Below are 14,671 nucleotides of genomic sequence, written 5' to 3'. Positions count from 1 at the left end.
CCTACAGGAATTTGTAAGAAAGCAAGTGTCTTCCCAACCTGATAATTCATTTTGGATAGGTCTCTCTCGCCATCAGACTGAGGGACCGTGGCTCTGGGAAGATGGTTCAATGTTTTCTTCTAACTTGTAAGTATCTGGAGAGACAAAGGCTCATATCCTTTCTCAGAAAGGTCAGAGCATGTCAAGCAGTTGAGAATGTGATTTGTTGATCATATATAAGAAAGACAGAGAGAATAATGAATAGCGATGGGGAGAAAGAAAAAAATGAGCCAGGAAAAAAGAAAAGAAGAGAGTAGCAGAGGACTTTATAGTAAAAAGAACCACATGGCGATCTAGTGCTATCAACACAAGTGTTCCCTCAACTTTCTCATCAGAAGAGCATCTGGTACCTGTTTGAAGTTCCCAGTAAGGGGTAGTCACTATTGGTCAGTGTAAAACTGTGGTTAAGAGCATGGGCTCTGGAGTCAAGTCTCAGCTTGAGTCCATGAATGGCCCACTTGCGTGTGAAATTAGATAAGTTGCTTAACCTTTTTGAGCCCCTCTTTCCTCATCTGTAAATAAGAATAAAAATAGTAGCTACCTCTCAGGATTTTGAGATAAAGGAAATAATAGTAAAATCACTTAGCTAGTGTCTTACACATGGTAAATGTGTAATATAAGGTATTATCATTGATTTTAAAAGCAACTACATTTCACATTTCATAAAGTTCTTTTAAACATCTTTCACATTTGCATGATTATGAATTCTTCCTCATTGTGTATGTATTAATTAGGGATATCAAGAGAAGATCTATGTAAATCTCTTATTGGTTCTGTTTCTCGGAAGAACTCTGACTCATACATATAAAATGAGGAAGTATTTTTATATGGATATTTATTATGAGGAATTAGCTCACATGATTATGGAGACTGAGAAGTCCCATGATCTGTCCTCTGTAAGCTGGGGACCAGGAAAACCTGTGGTATAATTCAGTCCAAGTGTGCAGAGCTGAGAACCAGAGGAGTTGGTAGGATAAGCCCTAGTGGCAGGGCAGGATAAGATGTCTCAGCTCACACAGCAAAACAGAGAAAATGAGAAGGCTTCTTCCTTCCTCCCCCTTTTTGTTCTGTTTAGGCACTCAACAGATAGGATGACGCCCACCCACATTGGGGAGGACAATCTACTCTACTGAGTTCACTGATTCCAATACTAATTTTATCCAGAAACACCCTCACAGACACTCTCAGAAGCAATGTTTAATGTGAGTGTGGCCAGTCAAGTTGATACATAAAATTAACCATTACAAAGCATTGACATCTTCCTCATTGCAATTGTCATTCATTTTCTTTTTCATATCTGCAGGAAGTGAAATTACATTCTCCTTTTAATGTTCTATTATTGGACTGTGTGTGTGTTTGTGTGTGTGCCTGTTTCTTTTTCTTTTTCTCATCAATCTCAGTGGTGTGTTTTCCAATTTTATTAATCTTTTTAAAGTTTTGGTTTTATTGATTTTCTCTTTTTGTGTCTTTTACATTTTTCTTTCAGTAATTTTAGTTCTCATCTTTATTACTTCCTTTCATCCAATTTTTTGGGTTGAATTTTCTATTTTTTCTCTAACATTTTTTATAGTTGCTTGACTTCTGCAATTCACCCTTTCTTTTTCTAAAATATGTATATTTAAGGCTATAATTTTAATGTATTTCCATTGTCATTAAGTTCAAAATACTTTTTATTTTCCATCATTAGTTGTTCTTTGAGTAATGAATTACTTCAAAATGTATTTCTTAATTTATAAATATCTTTGCACTTATAGTTAACCTTTTGTTTTAAGTTTCAGCTTAATTCCACTGTGGTCAGAGAATGTACTCAGTGTGATTGAAGTTCTCTTATTTTTATCTACTTCTTCCCATACTAAGAGAATTATATTAAAATCTTCCACTGTGGTTCTACTTAGAATTCTGCAGACATTATAGCTGATGTGTTGGAGCCACATTATTAGATGCAGATAGGCTTAGAATTGTTATATCTTACAAGTATACGGTCTATTCAATATACTTTTTCTTTTTTAACTGATTTAATACTTTATATTAGTCCATCTTTTCTTATATTTACTTAAATTTACTCTTTTACTAATATTGTAGTAATTACTCTAGAGATTACACGTATTCTTCACTTATCAAAATCTAATACTAGTTGGCCTTTTTATGTTTTTTTTTTTTTCTGGGAAATATAAAAATTAGACTATTCCTTTACTCTGTGTACTCTTTTCCCAATTTACATTCTATTATTTTTGTGTAACTTAATGCTGACACATATTTTTCTACATTTTAGTATCTCTCAAATTGGCATGTGTCTTACAACTGCTGGCATTTTATAATTATATAAGCCTGGTGTGAAGTTGAATTATGTCAAGATTGATTAGCATTTGTTTCTGCCAGTCAAAAAGAGGCACCACAAACTCAAAAGTACTTAAATTAAACACTCCTCTCTTTCTTTCCCTCCCGCCCCTTCCCTCCCTTTCTTCCTCCCTTCCTTCCTTCCCTCCTTCTTTTCTTCCTTCTTTCAAACACACTGGTATTATGGATTCAGAAAAAAGAACTCTATGAGTATCAGCCTGTGATTCAATTTCTCAGACGATATATTTTTTTTCCTCCCACCTTCCACCTGGTGGCAAGATTGAGACATGCACTTTTCATTGTTATTCTTTTCTGTTTTGCAGTTTTATTTTTCATTGACTCCATCAAAATAATCCTTGGTTTTCTAATTTCTGCAGGGTTTTCTATTAAGTTCTTATCCTGGATGAATTTATTTCACAGTATTAGATTAAATAAATGGTACATCAACTATTGATGGTATCTTGGATTCAGTAAAAATATAACCGTAGAAAACAGTAGATGTATAAATTTATGCAGTCAGTTCATCCAGATTTTCCCACATATTTATGGTTTTCATTGCTTCTTAGTCCTTTCTACCCCTCCTACATTCTATTTTGAGTAATTTTCCTTAAACTTGAAGAATACTCTTCAGTATTTCCTTTAGAGTTAAAATTTTCATGTTGAATTTTGTTTGTCTAAAATTGTTTTATTCCAACTTTTCTAAAAAAATATTTCTTTGAGTATAAAATGAAACATTTTTAGCTTTTTCTCTCTCAATTATTCAAATATATTCTTATAATGTGTTCTAATTTTATCATTGTTTTTAAAAAGTCAGCTGTTTGAAGATAATAAATGTTTTAAATCTATGTCTCTTTTCAGCTTTGGAAAAGTCTCAGCCATACTTGCTTCCAATGTTGCTTCCTCCCTGTCTTCCCTTCTGGAATCTCAGTTACATGCATTATAGACCTATTCACAATATTTTATATGTCTTGTTTGCTTTTTCCTGTATTTTTCATCCTTTTTTCTTCAGTCTATTCACTTTTGACATATTTTTCAGTTCATTAAATTTTTTTCTCATTGTTGCTATTCTAATGTTAAAAGTATCCATCAAGTTTTAAATGTTGTTCAGTAAATTTTTCAGTTCTATAATTTCAACTTAGTTTTTCTAAATCTACCCCATTACTATTTGTAATTCCTAGCATCTAACTTTCTCAATATTCTCTTTTTATTCATAGAATACACCGAATATAACTGTTTTAACATTTATCTCTGATAATTCCAATGTCTTATACTGCTGTGCATTTGTTTCTACTATATTTTTCTCCTATTTTTCATTCATGTTGATTTGTTTTTTTATATGTCTGATTATTTTTGATAATGTGCTTAACATTATATATTAAATGTTTGTAGAATTAATTTGAAGTTTACAGAATGGCTTTTCATTGTATTCTAATATAATTCTGCCTTCAGAGTGCATCAAAATATATAGGATTGTATGCCCTGCCTTTAAATGGCCTTGATAGCTAAGATTCTTCCTTTAGTTCTAGATCCTTTTCAGGAATAACTCTTCTACTTGCTCTACATACTAAATATACCCAATAATAGTTTCACTAAACTGTTGTTTTATTTGATAAATATATTTCTAGGTAAGAGGTTGAGAGATAAGTAACGAACTGTCTATAGAATATTAATTGTTTTCTTTCTTGTCAGAAGCTTTATTTTGCAACTATAGTATTTCTTAAAAAAACAAAAACAAGAACTGAGTCATTTTTATGCCTTAATAATGAAGGCTATTCTGTTAACATTTGAGAACGAATACAATCTAAATTCAAGCTTCTTTTTCCAATAATACAGACAGTTCAGAAACTCGTTTCACTGATACCCTCATCAATTTACTTAATATTGTGTAAAATAGTAGACAGTATTCATTATGTTTATTCCAATTACCTTATTGTATTTTATTTTAACAGGTTTCAAATCAGAAGCACAGTTTCCCAGGAGAACTCATCTCACAATTGTGTTTGGATTCACATGTCAATAATTTATGACCAACTTTGTAGTGTGCCCTCATACAGTATTTGTGAGAAGCAGCTCTAGATATAACCATGTATTGGCATGAAGATACAGAGAGAAGTACACAAAATATTAAGGAGGGGAGAAAACAAAACAGAAAAGAGAGATATTTGAGTTCAAATTAAATGCCGAAATTTTAAGAGAGCCTAGCCAACATTAATCTAAGCTGAGAAACAGAATGAAAAGACTGATTTCTGTATGTAACTCTATTTTTAAGCTAGTATTATATTCTAATTAACAGGCCTAGAAAGGGAATCAGGGCAGTTGGACTTGAATTTTTATTCTACCATCGACTTGGTATTTACCTAGACTTAGCTACAAATACTTGGTGTTTCAAGGAGATTTTAATTTCTGGCTTTATCAGAGTCATTTTCTTGTCCTTAAAAAGTGCCCCTGGAGGACACATGGTGTGTTTCCATGATTTGTTACTTGTATCAGTGCATCAAACACAGGTGGAAGGCACTATATATTTCTGAAGAGTTAAAGGAAGAAATTAAAAATACGTATCTTCATTATAATCAGAGCTATTTTATTATTTTTTTCATCAGTATGGTCATGATTATTATCAAAAACATCATGAGAAAAACAGCAACTGCATCCTTTTTTTTTTTTTTTTTTTTTACAATGAAATAGCCCAGAATATGTCGGCTCCTTAAAGGGGGACCTCTTCAAATGCAATGCATTTATACCAGCAATACTGTCGTTGCTGTTTTAAGAAAACTTCTTCTGTTTAAATACTATCAATCAAAAAAAGATCTGATAATAAATATTAAAATGTAACCAATTCTATTGACAGAGATATTAACATTTTGGAATGCAAAACATGTTTTATTATTTTTTTATGATTACCATTTTGCAGTTTTCAGTAATTCTTCAGTTATTGCTGTAAAAGGTATTATTGGAACATGACTATGTTTCCTCATATAATGATTTGTGTCTTTCTTATTTTCTTTTAAACTTTCCCACTAGTGCTATTTTTATTTCCAGTGGGGATTTCCATGTTATTGTAGAGGCATTTTACTGTCTTCCCACATTTATTAATGTGATGAGAAACTGTGTCGGATTTTTTTAACTTTAAAATGCTTAATTTTGTGTTATGCGAATTTCACTTTAATTAAAAAAAAAAGTTAATCAAACAAACTTTGGCCTCCAAATTTTGTGCCGTGTGTAATAAACACTACCACAATTTTCCCTCTCTCTAAAAATGATTAATTTGGCACTGGAGGAGAGCTAGTGTAGTAGATAATTTTGTGTTAAAGAATAAATTTGGGATCTTAAAAATATAAAAGTCTAAAAGAAGAAGACAGAGATTTTTAGTGAATTTACTATTATTTTTAAATATACAAACCTCTATTGTCACTATCTAAAAAGAAATGAGGAAAAGGGAAAGATAATTCAAGTTTAGAATTAAATTAAGATGTAAGGTGGAATTTTGAAGAGATGCCATGTACTTTAATTTTGTTTTGGGTTTGATTGGTTCCTCCTGGGTCCCCGAAATGAATTGGTTGAGTTGGAAGAATCATGATACTGAAGGAAAATAATTCTGGATACTGAATGTCCAGCTGTACTTACCTAGAACAGATAGGCTAAGCAACAATAACCTATGACTTAAAGATAAAAGCATGAATATGACAAAAGTGATGGTGTAAAAGAAGATTGCTCTAGGTTGTCTAAGGCACACTAAACTTGACTTGTTAATACCTATTTATTTATACCACAGCTTACATGGAAATATACATGACAATGAACAGAAAATGTCCACACTTTTCCAAGAGACAGAAAAGAGAAAATAGCCGCTAGCTGAACTTATGCCCAAAGGATAAATTCAAGATGAGTAATGAGGAAACAATTTCTTATTCAAGGGCTACCATCTGCTCTTGCCTGAGCTCTCACAATAATCTTTAAAGTAGTCTCCCAGCATCCACCTTTGTCCTTCTATAGTCCATTTTCAAACATAGCGAGTGATTCTATAGAGCCAGAGGAGAGAAAGAGCAATTAGGGGGATCGTTTTATAAACTAAATAAATGTCTAACCGATACTGTATATTTGAAATTCATAAAATAAAATTTTAAAAAAACTTAAAACCAAACATGTCGGCCCTCTACTGAAACATTCTCAACTTCTCGTATATCTTAGAGTTAAAAAAAAAAAATCAAAACAAAAAGGAAAAGACTTTTATAATTGTCTATAAGACAATTAACTGTGGCCCACTTTACTCCTTTGAGCTAATCTACTTTTCTCCTCTTCACTCATTCCGTTTAGGACACTGGTTTCTCTGTGACTTCTCAGCTATACCTGGCATTCTTCCCCATGTGGGCTTTTGAGCTTCCTGTTCTTTTTACTTGAACAATTCTTATCCCAGAAATCTGTGAGACCTGCTCTTTCACCTCTTCCAAGTCTCTGCAGAAATATCACTTTCTTAATGAGGCTGATTCTACCTTATTTAAAATCAGCAGCCCTTCTTCCCATATATTCTTAATGTCCCTTACCCTCTATATATCTTCATTACTCTTATCATAGTCTAATAAACTCTACTATTTATTTATTTACTTATTTTTTTGTATATTATTTGCTTTCCTCCATAGAATGTAGACTCTAAATGGACAGAGGGTTTTGTTTTATACTGATGTATCCTTGAATGGTACCTGCAATAAAATAGGTGTTCAAAAAAGTTTTTTTCATTGTTAAAAAAAATAAGTATTTAAGGACAAGTAAGTAGTAAAACGTTAATGTAGATTGTTTGGCAAATTATCAAGGATCTACATGAATCACTGAAGTTTGGAAAATAATTCTACTTGCTGTTTCATTAGAATCATAATTATCAGCACCTCTTAAATGTATTTTTTCCGGCCCCAGCTATTGAGATTTCTAATATTCCTTCTTCCTGCTTCATTCTTATATGTGCTTCACTTATCTTCAAATTTTTTCCTGCCTTTTTTTCCATAACATTTTCTAATACATGAATTCAATGCAAATGATCAAATTACTTTTGATTACCTACTTTCAATAAGGCATTATGCAAGAGAAAAGTCTCTTTAGGTTTGTCTTATTTAGAATAAACTGATGAGCAATACACAGCTTGAGACTCATTATGAATCCACATGTATATTTCTTAACCCATTTGTCATAGGGCCTGGATGTCCTAACCCAAACATCATCTCTACTCCTTTATATTTAGTGTGCTTGATTTGAGCCAAGCTCAAAATATAGAAAAGTATTGGTAGAATAACATAATCCTATTGTATTGATTTGAGAATAATTTTTAAACATTATCTAAAAACAATCTTCTCATTTGGTTCTCAGTTTAAGAAATTTAGACACAGATTGTTACCTGGCTTCCTAAAGTCACAGGTAGTAATAATTCTGTCTTTACATCCAGTAAAATGTGTAATTGTTTGTGATCATGATGTACCAAATGTGCTATAAAATGTTAAATCAAGTCCATATATTGTAAGAAGAAAGGTCATTGAATTGATAACCAGAAAGCAGTTTTAAAGCTAATTCTGTGACTTTAGAGCAGTTTCTTCATCTAGTTGGGCTTCAATATACTTTTTCATAAAATGAAATTAATGGTTGTCTGCTGAAGAATTATTTTCTTATCTGGAGAAAGGTCAGGTTTTTTTTGTCTTATTCAGGCTTTCAAGTGACTGGAAGAGACCCATTCGTTTTATGAAGAGATATCTGCTTTTATGTTAAATATTAATCTCATCCAAAAATACCCTCAGAGAAACATTCAGAAGTGTGACCAAAACATTCATGTGTGACCAAATATTTGGGCTACCCCATGGCTCAGACAAGTTGACACATAAAATTAACTATCACAGAAATTACCACAAAGGCAGAGAGAGGTTAAATTTAATCTAAGTGACTGAGTGAGTGTATAATGGGTAAGAAACTAGGTTTTATATATATACACATATATATATATACACATATTGTATATATATATGTGTTTACGCACACACACACACAAACACACACACACATATATCCCTCTGACTGATTATTGTTTTGCAGAGGCTGAAGAAACCTTGGTGCAATTGTAAAGTTTTGCCTTCTTTCCCCACTTAAACAGGAAATACAAACAGATGAACAAAAGAGATCTGAGAAGCACAATCCCTTCAGTAATTGTTCAGACCAAGACCGCCCAAATAGAAAACACATGCTATTTCCCCTTTGCCTGACCAATTTGGCATTCAGAGTACAAGTTTACAGGAGAAGGGCTGGGTCTTTCCAGGCAGGAACTGGAGTCAGAGGTTTCCCTGTTACTTGCTGGGAGAGAAGACCATTAGGAATGCCTTTCAGTGCATGGGATTCTGAACTGTCTCACAGTAGCCAGGCAGCTTGGGGCAATCTAACCACAGCACATCCTCACCCCTGCAGGAATCCTGATGCAGGCCAAGTACAGCAGCACGAGGAACATGCTGGATTCTGATGGGGACACCACCATGAGCCTGCATTCTCGAGCCTCTACTACAACCCAGCAGCCAGAGCCTGGGCACACAGGTACTCTGTCTCCCAGAGTCCAATTAGCCAGATTCTTGATAAATGCACGAGATGGGCTACTCTCTCCTACGAATGTACAAAATAGAAGAAGGACAGAAAAATGTTTTCACGATTTACTATAATGTGTAATTGTTCACTTTCTACCACTTGCATGTTACCTATAAGAACAACTAAAAAATTAAACTCAGTATGTACACAGATGTTTGTTTTTATAAGATTCTATTGCTGGCAGAGTGCTTTGCATTTGAAGGTGTAGGGCTTTTATCGAATAGTATAGCATATAAAGGTGAGATTGTATGTACAATTAAAAACGTATCCCTTTCCCTTCCCGCCATCCCATGAAGGCCAGAACTAATGATGTTTTATTTACCATCTGTGACCTGATCTGAGAATTTAGATTTGTAAAGGCTGCCTTTTTGTTAGTTTTGAACTCATGGCTTTAGAAAGAAGATTCCAAGCAGATACGTCAACTCGCATTCTGTTATAATATTCTGCAGCTTGAAGTTGTGAGGCTTTGGGTGAGTCATGTCAACATCAGCAGCTTGGTTTCATCATCTGTGAAATGAGGGGGCATTAAAGCAAATGCTTTCTAAGGTCCCCTTAACCCTGAAATTCTGTGATTCGATTATCTAATTGGTAGTCTCTGGTGCAATTACATCCCATCTCCTTCCCTTTTGTTCTATTGACTCCTAGACTATTATTGAGATGATTGAATTAAATTATGAAAATATTTCATTTCAGTTACATTTAGCTTCCATCTTATGCTTTATTTCCAATAATTCACCCTGTGACATAGTAATCAAAAAAATATATACATATATATATTTTTTTAGTCTATAGAAGAGAGAATTTACGTACATAAAAAAGAATCTTATTACCTGGGCAACTCAGCCAATCTAAAGCAAAAACGTGACTTGAGTTCTAGTGAAATGGTCTTACACTGTAATACAGACAAGACCAGGTATGCACTTACTAACTGTGTGATATTGGATAAATTACTTAAATATCCTGGGGCCTCCGTTTCTTCATTTATAAAATTCTAATGAAAATAAACATGTGTATAGTGATTATTATGTGCCTGGCATTTTTTTTTTTAAATGCCTACAGCACCTGGTCTTCCTAGGTGGTCTCCCATCCAAGTACTAATCAGGCTCAACCCTGCTTAGCTTTCGAGATCAGATGGGATCGGGCGTGTTCAGGGTGACATGGCCATAGACCAGTGCCTGATATTTTTAAAAGCACTTTATACATAGTGATTCATATTAACTTAAACTAATGTTAAATTGAAGTAACAAAACCTCTTATAAATAAGGGACTATGAATACTGAGATTGATCAGCTCTGTAAAGTCCTTGGTACATTAGACACACCAAAAACCTAAGTTTCTTTCAGGATTCCATTCCTTGAGAATCCCTAAAGTGTTCTGTTTAACATTTTTGTGTTGGTGTGCATCAGAGATTTACTCAGTGCCTGGATCTTAATGTGTTCTTTCTCTTTGACCAAATCTAGGTTCTCTTTACTTCTGTGAATCTGGACACACGTCTTTTTCCCTGTTCTCTTCCATTTCTCTTTATCAAATAACTTTTAGGCTTTCTTCCTTTCCCCTACTAAACGTTTCCATTCACTTTCTATTTATTAAACGAGACTGAAACTCACTGAAGTGGCTTTTTTTTTTTTTTTTCTAAATTACCTAATAAACTGTGAGGGAATACTGGAGATTTTCAGCCTCCTTGATGTGAAACAAAGTGACAACTTTGGGGTATTGGTTTCTGTAGCCATTACACATGTGTAATAGGATAAGATATATTTTTTTCTAATAAATCCCGTGAAGAGTCAGTGCTTAGGGCTGTGGCTTTAAGTGGCTTCCAAAACTTCATTTTTCACCATTTCACAGCCAGAAACTCTCACAAGGATTAGTGATCAGCATAATCTGGAACAGGGTGTACAAATAAGTTCTGTTGAAGTTGGAGGGTGGAGAGGGAGGTGGAGTGGGATAAAACACTAACTAAAGCATCTGGCAACCTTTTTTGTTAAGAAGTGGAAATTGAAACAGCAGAAATAGAGGTTACAAAGCAGTGTCTTCGAGGCAAATATCTGAAAATAGTTATCTTATCCTATGTGTAAAATATCTTGTTTTCATCTTGTGATAAAGCAGTAGTTAGAGGAATATAACTATTGAATTCTAATTATTTCTTAGGAAAATAGATCTGATATAATTTTGCTGATAAAAATAACAGAACGAAATCACTCTGGGAGTTTTTTGACAATGCAGAAGATTAAGGTTCAACATAATATTGTGGCATAATTATGACTAGAAAATTTTAGAATTAATAAAAATAAATGATATATTAATATATTAATTAATTTATTTTTATATTTTATTTTTTAAATGTAAAAGTTGTGAATGTGTTTAAAAAATGCTAAACGATTTGAAAGATAGTAAAAATGAAAGACAATACCGTCATGCCCTTCCACAAACTTGTACTTGGGGTCATGTTACGACAGGCCTGTCACAAAGTACTGAGGATATAATTCCAAATATGATATTATCCTTGTTTATAAGAAAACTTAAAGTCTAATACAGTTCCCAAAGCAGTAATTAGTGTGTTAAGATGCCGTGATGAAAACATGACCATGGTACAATGGAGAGCTTGGTTACTTTTATTTGGTAGGGGTAAAGAAGATCAAGAAATATTTGAGAGGAGTAACCATTGAGTTGGGTTGACTTTAAGATGTTCCTCATGATATGGAAGCAGAAATGGGAGAATTTAAGGGGCTGGGGGCACTACAGGCAGACACATCAGAGAATCATTGGGGGTCTTAAGAAACTTTGTGTTTCAGAGAACTATAAGCAATATGTTATGGCTGAGGTGTAGAGCTGGAGAGGGGAAACTTGACAAGCGGTAAGTCCGGAAAGTTAAGGAGGAAGGAGGACCTATTATGTCATACTGAATATTCTGAGTCTATTCAGGGGGTAAAATGAGGTCACTGAAGCATCTAAACAGGAAATAATGTAATCAGTTTTGTGCTTTGAGAAAAACATCTAGGCTACAATGAGAAAGATGGATTGAAGGAATATGAAACTGGATGTGCTAACACCCAGATTTTGTACTTGTGTAAGCGTGGGATTAGGAGAACCTGAACCAAAACAGTATGGGAATGAGGAGGAGAAATCAGATATAAAGGATGTCAAGGAGGCAGAATTTAAAGAACTGGTGACTGGTGACAAATGGAAAGACAAGGAAAGGGAGAGCATATGTTAACTAGGTTCCATCTGATAATACGGAGATGGTTCTGCCAATAACTGAAATAGAAACTGCAGGAGGAATAGGAAATAGGGTAATGAATTCAGGTGGAGTTTGAGATGCCTGTGGAAGAAGGGACACGCAGTCGGAGTTGCTCCCAAACACTTGTGTATACAGCATGTGGACCGGAAGTGAGGATTCTGAGCTACATATTTGCATGAGAATTGTTAGCATTTAGGTAGGAATTAAACTTTCTGAGAATGAGTGATATCACTGAGGAAGAGAACGTAAAATAAAAAGACCAAAAAAAAGAGTGCCAAGGAGAGAATTTTAGGAATGCAAAATTGAGGGGCAGAATGAGCAAGAGATTCCAATAAGAGCTACTAAGAATGAATGGTGGACAGTGTAGAAGTGACCAGGAAAGAGGCATCTAGAAAGCCAAGAGACAATAACTTCAAAAGAAATGGAAGCCAACAATAGTGAATAATGAATTTTAAAAACAATAATAAATGTTATAGAGAGTTCAAAGAAGAAGAAGGCTGAAAACAATTTACTGTTTTAGCGATAAGAAGAAAAATAGATTATTGGTAATTTTTAATAGTGAGGGTTTAGAAGGTACTCATTGTTAAGTAAGAAAATAAATAATTTAAGAAATTTCCTTTCTTTCTTTCTTTTTCTTGTTTTTCTTTTTTTCTTTTTCTTTTTCTTTTCTTTTTTTTTTTTGAGGAGGAGCCTAGCTGTAGAGACAAAAGATAAAGTGTTAGAACTGAGGTGAATTTTTTTTAAGATCTGGCAGATTTTAACTCAATTGAGCTTGAAAAGAATACTACTATTAGATAGATAAATAGATGATAGATAGATGATAGATTAGATAGATAGATAGAGATAGATAGAGATAGATAGATAGATAGATGATAGATAGATAGATAGATAGATAGATAATAGGTAGATAGTTGATAGATATGATAGATGATCAATAGATAGATAGATGATAGATAGATAGATAGATAGATAGATATAGATAGATAAAGAATACAGCTAGAACACTTCACAGTAATGATATACTAGGAGGAAGGAAAATGAATAACTCATAGACCAAAATTTCTGCTGAATATTAAAAGTATTCCTAGCAAAAGAATATGAAAACCTATTTGAATTTAAGAAAAAAAATCTTAATGATAAATTTAAGTTCCATTCTTTCTTTATTCATATTAATTACAATAGTCTCCAATTTTCCCTAGATTTTTAGCTTTATTTTCTCGACTACAACATAACCTTTCATCGATGAGTCATGACACAAATCGCATCAATTGATTCAGTGAATCGTTAATGCATACCTACTAAATAGCGAGCATTAGGGTAGGCACTGGGGAGACCCTATTTTTGGGTGTTTGGAGAAGCTGGAAGGAATAATCTAAATCAAGAATTATGAGACAATATGATGTAGTGCTATAGAATATATATGCCACAGAATCAAATAGAAATGAAGAAATTACTGTGTTTACTCATGTGCATATTTTTGGACAAGATGACATTTGATGTGATCTGTAAGGCTGAGTCCATCTTTTCCAGGCAGAGCAAGACAGGGCACTGGAGGGACATTTCCATTGTGAGGGCCTCATGTACAAAGATAAAAGCAATGTGGCTTCATGCAAATTATTTATATTCTATTTGTCTTTTCCAGCTTTTATGATCTTTTCTACCTTGGAGGCATACTAATAGACTATGTTTGATAATGTTTCATTTCTTATAGGCCCAGGAAATGGAGGTGTATAAAATTTTCCTTTTCTGATGCTTGTTGAAGAGTAATTGGTTTAGTATGACGACTCTCTTCATCCACAAAGTTTCTTGTAACTACAAAGGAATTCGTATTCAAACTTTGATTTTAGCACTGTACCTTTTTACAATATAGTTATAGTAAGAGGATACAGGAAAGGGTTGGTTTTTTTCCCTATATATATATCTTATTATTCCTAGGGATGTTTGTATCAGTCCTTGGCCTGTCCACACCTTTTTCTAAACATGCCTCAGGAGACAGCGCAGGAGTTCTCTTCCAAGAAATAAAGACACAGTAAAGCCAAGCCAAACTGAAGCACCTCCCAAGCAGCTTATTTTTCTTATTTTAGGGTGGAGGTGGTCCCTAGAGAGACCTCATTATAATCAGGGTCACTTGACCATAGAATTCAGAAACATTGAACCCACAGTTAGAAAAAAATACTAGAGGGGAAAACAGCATCAAAGAAAAAGCAAAAGTAAAACTTTCAACTCCAGTCTTTTCATCATGGAAGCCTGATTTCCTAAGAAATGACTATATCTGGTATAGAAACTCCCTAGGGATGTGCTTCTCTGGATCTTTAGATAAAACAGGGAAGATTGTGAATACTGAAGGAGAAAGGGAGAGACAGAGTAAAGGAGAGAGGGAGGGAGAAAGGGAGGGAGGGGGAAAGAGAGAATGAGAGAGAGAGAGGGGGGGGGGGAAATTCAAGACTCGTT

At 33.8% G+C, this 14,671-nt stretch overlaps 2 protein-coding genes and 1 non-coding gene across 7 annotated transcripts in view; 2 read left to right on the top strand and 1 right to left on the bottom strand.

Annotated features, from left to right (window-relative positions):
* The window catches only part of CLEC7A (C-type lectin domain containing 7A), a 12,532-nt gene extending 7,471 nt beyond the window's left edge, over window positions 1-5,061 (top strand). For 3 of the 5 annotated variants that reach the window (XM_006906837.3, XM_025043361.1, XM_006906836.3), the window contains 2 exons: window positions 8-126; window positions 4,326-5,061. In XM_006906837.3, the coding sequence (XP_006906899.1) occupies window positions 8-126; window positions 4,326-4,452 (246 nt within the window). In that variant the 3' untranslated portion in view covers window positions 4,453-5,061. Of the gene's footprint in view, window positions 1-7; window positions 127-1,114; window positions 1,242-4,325 lie in introns of all 5 variants that reach the window. The other 2 variants (XR_003044746.1, XM_006906839.3) reach the window with 2 other exon arrangements.
* Window positions 5,062-8,441: 3,380 nt separating this feature from the next.
* Window positions 8,442-14,671, top strand: part of CLEC1A (C-type lectin domain family 1 member A) — an 18,939-nt gene continuing 12,709 nt past the window's right edge. Inside the window, exon 1 of the mRNA XM_006906847.2 lies at window positions 8,442-8,934. Within this exon, the coding sequence (XP_006906909.1) occupies window positions 8,820-8,934 (115 nt within the window). The 5' untranslated portion in view covers window positions 8,442-8,819. The remainder of the gene's footprint in view (window positions 8,935-14,671) is intronic.
* LOC112475539 lies at window positions 10,033-10,151 on the bottom strand. The gene has a single exon (XR_003044747.1). It is a non-coding gene; the product is annotated as a 5S ribosomal RNA (ribosomal RNA).

Source organism: Pteropus alecto, unplaced genomic scaffold (genome assembly GCF_000325575.1).
Source record: "Pteropus alecto unplaced genomic scaffold, ASM32557v1 scaffold172, whole genome shotgun sequence".
In the NCBI taxonomy this organism is placed as follows: Eukaryota; Metazoa; Chordata; class Mammalia; order Chiroptera; family Pteropodidae; genus Pteropus; species Pteropus alecto.
Note: the sequence above shows the minus strand (reverse complement) of the source record. Positions and strands in the feature narration are given on the sequence as shown.